The sequence below is a fragment of the Rissa tridactyla genome, chromosome 14 (assembly GCF_028500815.1).
Source record: "Rissa tridactyla isolate bRisTri1 chromosome 14, bRisTri1.patW.cur.20221130, whole genome shotgun sequence".
Taxonomy (NCBI): domain Eukaryota; kingdom Metazoa; phylum Chordata; class Aves; order Charadriiformes; family Laridae; genus Rissa; species Rissa tridactyla.
The window spans coordinates 1590864-1604060 of record NC_071479.1 but is presented as its reverse complement, the minus strand read 5'-3'; the positions used below and the strand labels follow the sequence as shown (position 1 = coordinate 1604060).

The following is a 13197-nucleotide window of genomic DNA, read 5'->3' as shown; positions in this document are numbered from 1 at the left end:
AAACAGAGGGAATGCGAGTTGACGTAAGGCAGTGTAAACACATGGGTGGACACATTTATTTCTCGAGGGCTTATTTTGGTTCAGCTTATCTAGAGGATGTGTCTGAGCTAAATCGAAATTAACCTTGTTCAAATTGAAACGCAGGGTGACGGCACAGTTACCGTAAGCCAGACTGCAGCCAGACAGGGCCGTGGCTTTTGGGCAGCCTCCAGGGTGTCCATCCCAATCTGTGCACCGTCAAAACGGCAGAAAGACAGGGCTCTGCTTTCTCTTCCCTCTGTAAGCTACAGCAGGTGAGTTAGTGCCTAGGCAGTCGTTTACAGCTTATCCAGCCTGCTCGGGAATGGTGTGTGGTGAAGCTCCCTGGGAATGCTGGCGTGGGGCTGGCGGGATGGTTCAGCCCAGCACAAGGAGCTGAAAGCCGCCTCCTGATGTTTTGGGCTGATGTTTTACGCCTGGCATTTGCTGGAGCCGTGGTTGTTGTGCTGCTGTTTCTGCATATCCCACAGGCCTTGCTGGTGCCGCAGGTGTGTGCCCAGGTGTGAGCTTCGTACATGTGGGTCAGGTACGTGCTACGGGGGAGGTTTGACAAAAGAAGGTGGGTTTAGAGCGACAGATACTTCTTACAATTAATTTTTTGGCTGGCTGGACTGGCACGTGGGCTACGAGCTGAGAGCAGGAGAAGATTTATTCAAGGCTTTGCGTCTCTGAGAATGTGAAGACTGGACTTTTGGGGTAGATGAACTCACTAGCTTGCAGGTGCTGATACGTGCGAGGGACAAGCACTGCCCTGGAGTTGCAACAACGGCCAAGCCTGTGTGTTCTGGTTAGCACGTGTAAAGACATAGCTGGCGTTTCAGGAGCGAGCATACCACTTGGTTTCAAGGTACGTCAGCTCTGAACGCCAACCTCATCGCCATCCCTTTCCAGATACATACAGCAGTATTTCGTGCCACAGAAGTAACACGCCTGGGGTAAAAGGGCCCAGATTCAGCAGTGGAATCAATAGGGTAACACTAGATCAGGAGGGCTTGAACCGTCCCCCTTTGGGACACGCACCTGCTTTTCTTTGCATTTGAACAGGGCACTGTAGAGCCGTCGTGTTGCATGTGACTTACGGGTGGTACTGTACACACACACACAATCCACTTTTGAACTTGTTTCCATTATGCTTTTTGCAGATTTTTCTGTTCCATCTTGGTAAAATACAGACCTTTGTTCTGAGCTGAAATGACTTACTATGAACCGCTCTATCTTTATTTAACCTTACAAAGCAATATGTATTAATTTTTTATACGCCAGTTTTCACCAGTCATGTCGTTATGGTTTCACTTCCAGTAATTACACTCCGGGCTCTAGGCGAGTTTGTAGCGGAGCAATTGCTCTGTAAGCGAAGGCCAGCTGCGTCCCTCGTAGGCAAGCCTGACGCTGTGTAGGCGTTGGCGCTGAGCATGGATGCTGCCGAAACGCACGCCGAAGCGCTCACGAACACAAAGCTAAGGACTGTGGAGCAAGAGCTAGAACTGCTGTGTCGGCGGGATCTTTTTTCCATCAACTTAGAGAGGAAGCAAAACCTGCTGCACTCAGTTTTCTTCTAACCTTCAGCAGCCTGCGAAGGGAGCCCATCCCAGCACATCCCCTGCTAGGAAACACGAGGGAAGTCCTGTGCTGGTGGTGTTCTCACATAGGATGCGAATGTCTAGAGGTGCTGGTGGTCTTTTCTACTCCCGGGTGTAGGAAACACAGGGTTTGGAGTTAAACAGTCATCTCTGGCATCTGTGGCACTGTCAGTTGCAGATTAAGTTTGTTTTTCCCTGGGGAGTCTCTGCAGCAAGGCCGATCCCCCAGCGCCAGCATCAGCCCCTGCGTCAGGGGGCCTGATCCTGCCCCTTGGGGGCCGGGAGGCGTGGAGTGGACACGGAGCGACTTTGCAGATCTTCGACTCTTGGTTTCCAGACCATAAAAAGAGCAAAAAAGTCTCCATGTGTGAGAAGGCTCTTAGTTTTCTTTAAAAGCAAAACAAAAGCAAACGGGGGAGGAATCCTGTGTATCTGCTCTGTCTCTTTTCTGGACCCGAGCGCTGAGCTCCTAATCCTCGCTCCAGCCACTGACTCACTGCGTGCGAGTCACAAGATGCCTTTGTAACCGATCCGCCAGCCGCTGCTTTCTCTTATTCCTAAGCTGCGAGGGTGGAGGAGGCTGCCTTTTAATATTGTCTCTAACCCCTCTGGGTTACGGACCCAGGATCAGACCTGCTGCCAACCTCGGGCAGCCCCAGGCCCCGAGGGGGGAGGTGTAAAATTCCCCACAAGAGGGGTGACGTGTCCCCTCCCTCTGCCCCGTCCCGTTGGGTGATGCACGGCCCCGGGGCTGTTCCCCGCGGGCGCTGGGTGCAGCTTTCCATGGCTGAAACACCTGAAGCAGAGCAAAAGCGGAGCTCAGGGTGTCAGGAAAGCGCGGGTGCAGAGCCCAGCAGCTGATGGGGCGAGAACAGGCTCTCAGCTGTCGCCGCTGTCTTGGTGTCCTGGCAAAAACACCCCCTTTTCATAGCGGGTTTAAGTTTAGCTTCTGGCCCTTTTTCTGTTCTTTTCCTGTTTCCCCCCTTTGTCGCTGTGTTTTAATGGGCTGTTGGAATCGGTCCTGGTTTGAGGCGGCTCTGGGCAGGCAGGAAGGAAGGCGGAGAGTGCTGAAAAGCCAAAGGAACCACGTCCATCTGCCGAACAGCCCTGCGCAGGGAGCAGTGCCCAGGGCAGGGGGCAGCCGAGCTGCCGCGGGGGACTCGAGCTCTGTGGGCAGCAACAGGAACGCGGCTCGGTGGGAATGGAGACAGCGGGACGTCAACTTGCCTGAGGCCAGCATTGGCTGGAGAGAACCATCATACCCCAGTGCCAACACGGCCATTGCTGGGATGGTGTTGGGGAGCAAGAGTGCTCCTGCCCTCCATGGGGCTGCTAGTCCAAAGCACGTGCCGTGGGTCACCGGGGTAGGCGGGCGCCAGCACGGGGCACCTTTCATTCCCCTGAACACAGCGGGTATTCGGCAGCTTCCTCACTGGCCTTGGGTAGTCTCTGTCACCTTCCTGAGCGCAGCCGGGGGAAGGAAACTGCCGAAGAGTGTGCGGAGCAGACGGGACGATCGCAACCAGCGGAGCCGTGAGGGAGCATCCACTGTGGGGCTTTTTGCCTGGAAGTCCCCGTGAGGAAGGGTGTTGTGCTGCGTGCACTTATTTTGGATGCGTAGGACAGACGGTACTTCTGCTTTTGTGGTCTTTATCTTTGCTTCACGGAACTGCAGTTGTTTTCCTTTCACTAGATGGGGGTGGCTTTTTTCCTGTTTCCTTTTACATAAAGCCCAACGCTTCGGTTGACATAAGAGGCCCCAAAGCGGCTGCAGTTCGTTGCATGGGTTCGGGATTTTCTCCCAGGAGTGAAACGAAAGTTAATTCGGGGTTTGTGTCAACTGTGGAGGACGTGGTCCTTGGTGGAGCCGGTTCCTTTCGTTTCTGGAAAGGCCCGTTTCCCGTTACCGGTGGGAAGGGGTTGTTCTGAGAAGGGACTGGGGATTGCAAAGACCAAACCCCACTTTCTGTTTCTGGCTTTACCAGCTTCCATCAAGTCCTTTCAAACTTGTGCAAACACGGAGCTTCAATGCGAAACTCCTGGTGATGTCCCTGAGGCTCCGCTCTGCCTTTTCTTGTCTCATTAGCCAGCGAGGGTGTTAATTCCCAAGTGACGCCGGTTCCCAGCTTCCCATGGGCAGGGTTAGCGTCTGCTTCTCTCTCATGGCTGGTAGCAACAGCCCTTGAAATCACAGTGCAGAGATGCTGTGGGTGCCGTGTTGTACCTGTCTGTAGAACAGGCGTTTTGTGTAGCCCAGCCGAAAGGGAACAGAGCAACACGAACATCTTGATCTTTAAACCAGCTGTTGTCCAGGGAGCATCAGTAAAAGCACTTTAAGCAGTTTTGCCTCTTCCACGTGTGCTGAAATTAATACCTTTTTCCAATCACAGTTCATTATTTTGTGTCTTTGGAGGCCAATGTGCTAACCCAGGGCACGTGGGACCAGAGCGCGTAAGTCCTGGTAATTGTTGGATAATTGTCTGTGTGTAACGTGCAGGGATGCTGTCATGCTCACGCTTAATCCCGTACTTTGCTCCTGTCTTACTAAAACCACCTTTGTGACTGATCTCAAACACTTTCTAAAATGCAGATCCCTAGCCAATATTTTGCTTTGCTGCTTGGCTTTCGCGTTTTCCCCTCCCTTCAGCCGGCGAGAAGAGACGAAGGCCGATTCCCTGCTGCTCTCTGCCTGGCTCCTGCGAGGGTCCCTCGCACCGCAGCCCTTCCTCCAGGCTCGCAAACCTTGGCTACGTCTTAGAGCTCGTTATTAAACCTCCATGTGAAGACGTGGGGTTCGGCACCACGCCGTGTACTAGAACATTCACCAGAGAGTAGAGGAGTTTATTGCACGGAGCAGGAATTCCTCCCCGGTGTAGTCACCAATGCTTTGAACTCTCCGTGGGGAGCTCGCTCACGCAGCCCGGGGCTATCTGCACTTGGAAGAGGCCCTCTCTAAAACCAGGCGAGCCATCTGGTGCAGACCTCCAGTTTCATATTTCAGGGGATGAACTCCCGCAGAGTTCACTTACGGCTGCTTTTGCAAAAGCCTCCGACTCTGCAGAATTGGGCGTCTCATACCCCTAAGTTAAACATGTGGTTTCTCCTTGTGCCCCTCCATCGAGAGGCCTTTTCCTGCTGTATGGAGAGGAGCAGGATTGCACACTGAGCTGGAGAAATCATGGTCAAATGTTCATTTTCTATGTCATCCCTTTTGTGCTGCCCATCTTGGAATGCGTTGGATCTCACTTTCCGGGGTGCGGAGTCTGTTCTGTATGAGTTTGGTGGAAGGTGTAAATGCCGTAACCGTCGACGTGCTCAAAGTTAGTGCTTTCACAGAAAAGCTTTACTGGATCTTGTTGCAGCCATTTAGAGCGCTGTCGGGGGCTGCTGGACGCATCTCTCCTACCACCGCGATGCAGCAAGCAGAAGGGACGTTCAGCTGTATCTCTGCCGTGGCGCGGTGCTCAGTTATTCAGGTTGAACCACTGATGGAGGAGGGTTTGCACGCGGGTGCTGGGCTGTGGTGGTGCTGGCTGAGGCCCGACTCGCTTTCCCTTCTGTTGTGAGGGGCAGAAAACTCTAGCAGATGTGTAGGGCAGGCAACGGGAGCTGTAGTGGTAATATTTACCCACACTTGTCTGTCAGAGCTCTTTAGAGACTATTTTGAAGACATTCGTCTTTGGTTGACTTGCTGGAAACCCTTGTGTGCGTGCCAGACTTAGGATCGCAGGGTCCTTGGTGGCCAGCACGTACGTAAGTCACAGGCCGAGGTTCTGTGTCTCTCCCCGCCCTGCTCCCACCCCGTGTCTCCTCGTCTGCGAAGGCAGAAACGTGCGTTTGGGGCAGGTGTTGGAGTGGGACTTCACTGGCTCCGTCCTGCTGCTGCTGCTTTTTGCTTCGTTGGTTTTTAACCAACATGTGCGGAATGCACAATCAGCGTCTTGGAGAAGCAGCGGTAGGAAAGAGGAAGCTCACGCAGAATATAAATAGCCAAATTTTAAAATGTACCAGTGTAGCAGCTCGCCTGGCTCTTGGCATGAGCCTGGCTGAAGACTGCTGGGAAGCCGCGTACTTCGTGTGTGGTTTGCAAAGGGGGAACTTTGGGGGATATCGCACAAGTCAGCAAGACAAAAAATGAATGAATCTGACAGTTTTGAATATGGGAAGGAAACAAAATTTGCGTCTACGCACATCAAAATTGGGTGTATCCGCTGCACGTGACACGAAATACAGAGTGAAAACCCCTGCACGGTTACGGCAATACTTTCCACTGTAGTTGCACAGCAGCTGCCAATGATTCATGGGTTGATCCTGGGACATTTTGTCCTCCCGTATGATTTGATTTCTTTATTAATTTAATTGCATCTCCCCCAACATCAGATTTTTCCTGGTATTTGTGCCTGGGGTTTACAACTGCCCAGCTAAATCTCTTTTCTGAGTTAGGCTGCACGGGGGTCTGGTCCCGCTGGACCCAGAGCTTTCCTCCAGCCCAAGGTCAGCCTAACGGGAAGATCCGCAGGGTAGGGCTGCTCGGCAGGTTGGGCAGTAAAGCCTGGGAGAGAGCACGGGAGGGCTGATGTGAAGCACTGTTGGTAGTGATCCCCCTTCTCTATCACCGCCCCTTGGGCTCGCGCGCTCAAGAGGCATCTACTGCTGTCACTTCTGGAGGGCAGCACATAGCTGTGGGCACCAGCGTCTGGGGGTCTCTCAGGAGAAACTGGGAAGAGTTCCCACAGCTTTTCTTTCTTTTTGTTGGAAACGGCACCTCTAGCTGGAAGAAAGACAACTTGACTGACTTGGGCTCAAGTTAGGTACCATCACTGTAGGTGGCTGATCCAGACGGACGCGAGGCGTTGCCAGTGCCGGCAGCTCTCCTGAGGCCGTGCCAGGCCCTCGATTCCCAGCTGAGGTGTCTCTGCTTGTGGGGTCGGGGGTGACTCACCTGTCTCAGGAGCACCTCGTTCCTATGAATTTTGATGGAGAGATTGAGAGGTGATGGGGGAGAAGCCCAGCTCTCTCGGCTCCTGGTGCCTTTAGCTGCACACCAAGCTCACCTTCCCCTCGCTCGTGTGTTTAAATGGCTTCGTCTTCCCTGCGGCCATGGGCGGCCGCTCTGGGGGGGCTCCCAGCGTGGACGTGACGTGGGGCTGCAGAGGAGTGGGGAGCAGGGTGGGCTCAGAGGTTTGTTCGTGCCACTGTTGGTGTTTGGGCCGGGTGGTGCCAACCATGGGGGCTCAGGGCTGCCAGCCCCTCTGCGCCTGGGCCAGCTGAGCTGGGGGAAACTAGCCTCAGATCTCTCAGAAGCTAGCCCCAGCAGCCAGCATCGTCAGGCCGGGGGGCTTATCCAGGCAGGAGGGAGATGTATTTTCATGTCACGGTGTCTATGAAGGCACAGGGCGTGCCGTGCTGCTGGGTGCCTTTTCCATTTTTGAAGTTCAGATCTGTCTATACTTGAACATAAATCTATGAACAAAAATGCTATAATTTATCCCAGGGCAAAGAACAAGAGGGGGCTGATGCAGACATCCAGAAGGATGTCTGTCTGTCCACCACCCTGCACGGGTGCTGTCAGGGTTGGTCCGGAAGGCGGCGCAGCCCGGGAAGGACTTCCGATGTTCACAGCACAGCTGGAGTTAGGAGCTTCACACCCCCTCGAGCTTCAGCAAACCAAACCTCTCAGTAGTCTGGCACGAAGTGAGAGGAGCAGGTTCAGCAGAGAGCGAGGAAGAAGTCCAGTAACCCTGCCCAGGGGCATTCTCTGTCCTCATTCATTACAGCCATGAATGAGAGGCTTTTTAAAGCTTTCCCCTCACTCTTTGAGCTGGCTGCGGTTCCCTGCCTTAATTCCTTGCTCATATCACTTGACTTGAGCAGGGTGTGATAACAGCCCGGTGACCGCTGCTGTGATGGTGACGATAAAGGATGGTTAAAGAGTGTGTTAGGTGCACATCAGCTCAGGGTCATGTTCAGCGTTGTCTGCTCAGTGTCTCTCGAGATGTGCAGCGTTGTCTGAAGCCGGGGCCCTGGGTACGGCCATTCCCATGTTCGTGGGGAGCAGTTTGGGAGGAGGATTTTTTGCAGGGAGCAGCGGCGCTCCTGGGGCTCCATCCTGCGTCACCCCATGGCAGCTTCTTCCCCGGCAAGCCCTACGTTGGTGCCGTTGCTCGGGGGTTTTGTGCTCCTGAGAGGCAGGTTGCAGGTAGAGCTGCGGGCTGGCTCTGGCCCCTGGCGAGCAGCGTGTTACGCGGGGGACTTGTCCCCGAGCCCCTGCGCCCCAGTGCATCATCACCTCCCCCCGCTAACCGGCTTACTGCTTTCGGGCATTTTCCCCATCTGCTGAGCAGTGGGTTTTGCCGCATGTTCCACTGCGTCCCACCATTTGGCGTGGGGGATGGAGGGTGGGGGAGATCCCCGCGGTGTTTAAAAGGATCTGAATAAATCCTCTTAAGAGAGGCGCTGACTCAGCAGAGCGTGGTGAGAGAGGAGGAGGAGGAGGGAGGCGGAGAGAACCGAATTATCCTTGTGGGGCTGGAGCAGCCACCAAGCCCCACGCTGGCACGCGGAGCTGGGGCAGGCAAGAAGCCTGCCCCAAGAAGCATCCCCTCTTTCCTCACCAAATTTTAGATTGTCTCCATCTCCCTAGAGCAGAAACGTGAGCCTCGTAGCTCGGGCTGTGACCCGGAGGTGCCTGTCCCCAAGGGTGCAGGGTCCTGTCCCGGCTGTGCCCGAGCCCACCCCAGTGCCGCTCCCTGAGGTTTCCCCCCAGTGTTGAGCTCCTCCCTTGGATTTCTGCCTTGTGCGCGTGGCCAAAGCTCATGGGCGGCTCGGTTTCATGGTTAGTATTTATTACCGAAGGTGCACTGAGGTGCTCAGTTCCCGCAGGGGCAGATTACCGAGATTATGGTCAGACCGGGCGGCAATGTCACCTTACGGGAAAGGCAAAGGCTTGGGGAGGGGGAAGCAGCCGGGGCTGGGTGTGGGGGTGCCACCCGCCCCCTCGCTGCCTGGCAAGGGGTCCCCGCTCTGCTCGGCGCCTGGCGCTGCGGCGGTTTGCAGAAGGGCTGAGACGCAGAGGCAGGGGACACGGAGCAGACTGAGAGCGGCTTCCCGAAGCCTTGGCTCTGCCTGTGTGCAGGCTCAGGTGGGCCCTGGGTTAATCTGGCCGGGAGGACTGGTGTCGCCTGGTTTGCATTTCTGAGCAGGCAAGGGAGACTCTCGCTGCCTGCCAGCTGTTGCCTTTGGCTTGCTGAGATGCCTCGTATGAGCCGCAAGAGCACCTCTGCCACACTTCACCCTCCTTATCTCATGGTGTATCTTGTCCTCCCATGCAGAGCTCCACACAGGAGATCGGAGAAGAGCTGGAGGATGGTGTGATCTACAGCATATCGCTCCGGAAAGTGCAGCTCCATCACACGGCCAACAAAGGGCAGCGGTGGCTGGGGGTAAGCTGGGCACTCCACCAGCCTGCCGCCACGGGGCGTTCTCAGATACACCCTGCCAGAGGTGTGGTGACCTGATGCCAGGGCTTGGCAGGGTCGATCCCAGCCCATGTACTGCCCTCTTCTCACTGCCCCGTACGCTCCTGTCCTGGGGGGTCCCTCCACGCCTTATCTGGGAATCATGTATTTATTTGGGAGCACCTGCTGGCCTCTGCCCCATGGGAAAGGGCATGGGGGAAATGAGCTGAAGCCCCATTTTGCAAAATAGGGTAACCCTGATTTACATCTAGATTTTTGGCAACCTTGAGACCTTTCCTGGGATTTCCCAAATGCTCAAGTCTTCTCAGCTGCGTTACTGGTATTTGGTGTCAGAGGAGACCCAGCTTCCCCTTCCCCAGGCCCAGGCACTGTAGGGGGTCTCTGTGGTCCCAGCCTAGACCCAAAAGCAGCTTGCAAAGCTGGTGGGACTGCATTGCGCTTGAACGTGCCTGTCTTCATCCAGCCCACTGACTTCTGCTCTTGTCCCAGCAGTTTGAGAACGAGTCGGCCTTAAACCTCTATGAGACGTGTAAGGTGCGGACGATAAAAGCTGGGACCTTGGAGAAGCTGGTGGAGTACCTGGTCTCAGCCTTCAAGGGCAATGACTCCACCTACGTCACCATCTTCCTGTGCACTTACCGGGCCTTCGCCACCACCAAGCAAGTGCTGGACCTGCTGCTTAACAGGTGAGGCTGCCCTGAGCCCCGAAATGCAGCTGGGGGTGGCCGCTGTCTGAGCCCCTTTGACCAGGAGAGTCCCAGCATCTTCTGCTGCCATGCCTTGGAGGGCTGGTGGGCTTCTCCGACCCCATCAGCATGAAGGTTTTGGGGTAGGGCAGGGAGGACACAACTTCCCAGTGAGCTGGAGCGCTTCCAGTTGGTGCCCCGCTGCAAGGTGGCCAGTGCTGGCTGCTTCCCTCTTCCCCTAACACAGGGGCCGTGGCAGACCAGGGGAGCAGGACAGTACAGGAGACGTTCATCCTGACCCCCTGGTAGAGCGGAGGGTGATGTGGAGGGAGCTCTGAGACACAGCTGAGTCCAGGATGCTCACTGCCTCCTCTTTGTGCCCCACCAGGTACGGCAAACTCCACGTGCAGGCAAATGGGGACCATGCCAGGCACGCTGTGGACGAGAGGATGGAGCTGAAGAAGTAAGTCTGTGGCTGAACAAGATGGGTGGCTCTGGTGGTAGCTCTTTGGTTCTCGTACAAAGGCATGTGCTGTCCCAGGGGTGCTTCTGATGCCTGGGGCTCCGGGTGCACGCGGGTTTCTCCTGGCACCCGATTCTCCTGCAGGCTTGCCTGAGTTTCCCCCCTTCCCACAGCACCATCTCCTCCATCCTGGGCGCCTGGCTGGACCAGTACTCAGAGGACTTCCGCAAGCCCCCGGACTTCGCTTGCCTCAAGCAGCTCATCTCCTACGTGCGCCACAACATCCCCGGCTCGGACCTGGAGCGCCGAGCCCGCATCCTACTGGCCCAGTTCCAGCAGCAAGAGCAGAGCGAGTCGGAGGCGGAAGGTGGGGTCCTTTCCCTGCTTATGGGGGGTCATTTGGGGCTGCAGGGGGAGGGAGTGCAACTGGTTGGCATCGAGGGTCTCCAAAACCTTGGGTCTCACCGTGGGGCCGACCCTCATAAACCCTGCCCGCGTTTACATGGAGGTATACTGGGAAGCTAATCCAACTGCACCAGAAGTGGGATCTCTAAATGGATTAGCTAATCTGCCTTTAATCCTCTGCAGACACTTGTGCCCAGGTTTAAAATGACCGTCCTTTTATCTGAGCCTCGTTTCTCGAGGCGTGAAGCCAGATGGGAATTAAGAGCCTGGGAGGTGGGATGTGGTGTCGGCAGGGGGCTGGCGTGGGTCAGGGTGGGCCCCGGCTGGCGGCAGCGATGCGGGGCTCAGCTTTGCGCCGTCTCTCATAGCTGTGGACCACGGCGGCTGCACCTTCCAGCTGGTGGAGGAGAACGGGGTTGGGGACGGGAAGCCGGATTTCCTCTCCTTCTCCCCAGAGATGGTGGCAGAACAGTTCACGCTGATGGATGCTGTGAGTATTCATTCGACAGCCGGGTCGATGGTGCTCTGCCCGTCTGCTACCTACCGCTCTGGGCACAGGCTGTCTCTTCCCTTCCACCTTTTCCTCCTGGCCCGTTCCCTTCCCAGGGCCCCAAAGAGACCCATCTCCATCCCTTTATCTTCCAGGAGCTGTTTAAGAAAGTGGTGCCTTACCACTGCCTGGGCTGCATCTGGTCCCAGCGAGACAAGAAAGGCAAAGAGCACCTGGCGCCCACCATCCGTGCCACAGTCTCGCAGTTCAATAGTGTGGCCAACTGTGTCATCGCCACGTGTCTCGGAGACCGGTCCCTGAAGCCGCAGCAGAGGGCTAAAGTGGTGGAGCGGTGGATCGAAGTGGCTCGGGTAGGACAGCCCACCATCCTGCTCCCCTCCCACCCCATCCTCATCCCACCCAAGGGCCGAGGGTTTGTGTTGTGTGAATCCCAGCAGATCCTTGGGCTTTTTTCAATGCTGAGTCTTGTCTTCCCCTTGTCTCCCCCCAGGAGTGCCGCATCCTGAAGAACTTCTCCTCCCTCCGAGCTATCCTCTCAGCTCTGCAGTGCAACGCCGTTCACCGGCTGAAGAAGACCTGGGACGAGGTCCTACGGTAAGCAGCGCCTGCTGGGCTTCTGTAGCCATGGGGAAGTTTCAAGGGGGAGGTTGTGGTGTGGCCCTTGAACGTGTAGATGGGATCATCTTGGCTCCACCGTTGCCTCTTGGAGTGTGCCCAAAACCCAGGGACCAACATAAGGGGTCAGGGACCTAAGGAGGGTGAGGAAATAGAAGCACCATGATCTCCTCCTTTCCGTGCGAAACACCCTAGAATAGACCCCAAAAGCAAGGCCCTGCTGGAGCTGTGAGCATGGCGGGGGTCCTTTGGGTGAGCAGAAGAGAGCCCAAGGAGGAGACCCCAGGGTGGCACCATTGCTGACTTATCCCCGTGTTTCTCCCTGAGCAGGGAGAGTTTCCGCACTTTCCACGAGCTCTCCGAGATCTTCTCCGACGAGAACAACCACTCGCTGAGCCGGGAGCTTCTCATTAAGGTATGGGGAAGCGGCACCCGGGTCGCCCTGTCCCCGGTAGGGAGCTCGGGCTGATGCTGGCAGCAGTTTCTGCCCCAGCCCTGGCAGCGCCGCCGGGGTTGCTGGTGTGGGTGCAGGCAGGGCCTGCTGAGTTTGGGGAGCAGGCAGGGATTTCGCATCAGGCTGGGCTTTCTGCTTCTCCGCCCAGATGTCGTCATTGCCTGAAGCTTGCAGAGCAATTCAGCAAGCAGAGATAAGCAGGGGGATAGGATCCAGTGCACCAGGTGACGGCATCTCCCCAGAGGCAGCTGCATTTTAACAGCTCAGTGCAAAGTCCTCTTGATTTCAGGTGGGGTTTTAGGGTTCGTGAAAGGCTGCAGGAAAAACGTCCTTCCTCCCAGTGGAACCTCTCCGTGGCTTCCCAGCCTAGCTCCCGTTTGAGGGCTGAGAGGACACAAAATGCAAAAGGGAACAAAACATCCCATTGAGGAGCCATTTATACAGAGCTGGAAATGGGAGCAGCAGTTCCTATTCACTAAGCCTCTCCTCCCTGTGGGCTACAGCTCAGCTGTGATTTCCTCCTCTTCCCCTCATCCCTCTTTCCCTCTACAAGGAAAGTTGTACCGATAAAAACAGGGGTGAATTTTAGCTCCTCTATTAGTGCAGTTTCCCACCCGCGCTGATCCGCGCCTCTCCCCACCATCCAGGAGGGCACATCCAAATTTGCCACCTTGGAGATCAACCCAAAGAGGGCTCAGAAACGGCAGCAGCAGCAGCGAGAGATGGTGAGTCTGGCACAGCCGCCCCCATGCCCCCTCCCGGCGGCTGCCCGGGCTGGTCCCGGCGCTCTGCTGACCCCGCTGTCCCTTGCTGTCCCCACAGGGCGTGATGCAGGGCACCATTCCCTACCTTGGCACCTTCCTCACGGACCTGGTGATGCTCGACACCGCTATGAAGGATTTTCTGGACGTATGTACCTCCATCTCTGCCCTCCCTTTCCTCTCCTTCCTCCGCACAGCCGCCCCG

At 56.1% G+C, this 13197-nt stretch overlaps 1 protein-coding gene across 4 annotated transcripts in view; it reads left to right on the top strand.

The window, feature by feature from the left end:
- RALGDS (ral guanine nucleotide dissociation stimulator) overlaps nt 1-13197 on the top strand; it is a 62486-nt gene that overhangs the window by 45166 nt on the left and 4123 nt on the right. For all 4 annotated transcript variants that reach the window (XM_054220500.1, XM_054220499.1, XM_054220498.1 and 1 more), the window contains exons 2-11: nt 8951-9061; nt 9590-9783; nt 10172-10246; nt 10420-10613; nt 11020-11141; nt 11297-11512; nt 11653-11756; nt 12108-12192; nt 12879-12956; nt 13054-13140. In XM_054220500.1, coding sequence (XP_054076475.1) covers nt 8951-9061; nt 9590-9783; nt 10172-10246; nt 10420-10613; nt 11020-11141; nt 11297-11512; nt 11653-11756; nt 12108-12192; nt 12879-12956; nt 13054-13140 — 1266 coding nt within the window. The remainder of the gene's footprint in view (nt 1-8950; nt 9062-9589; nt 9784-10171; nt 10247-10419; nt 10614-11019; nt 11142-11296; nt 11513-11652; nt 11757-12107; nt 12193-12878; nt 12957-13053; nt 13141-13197) is intronic.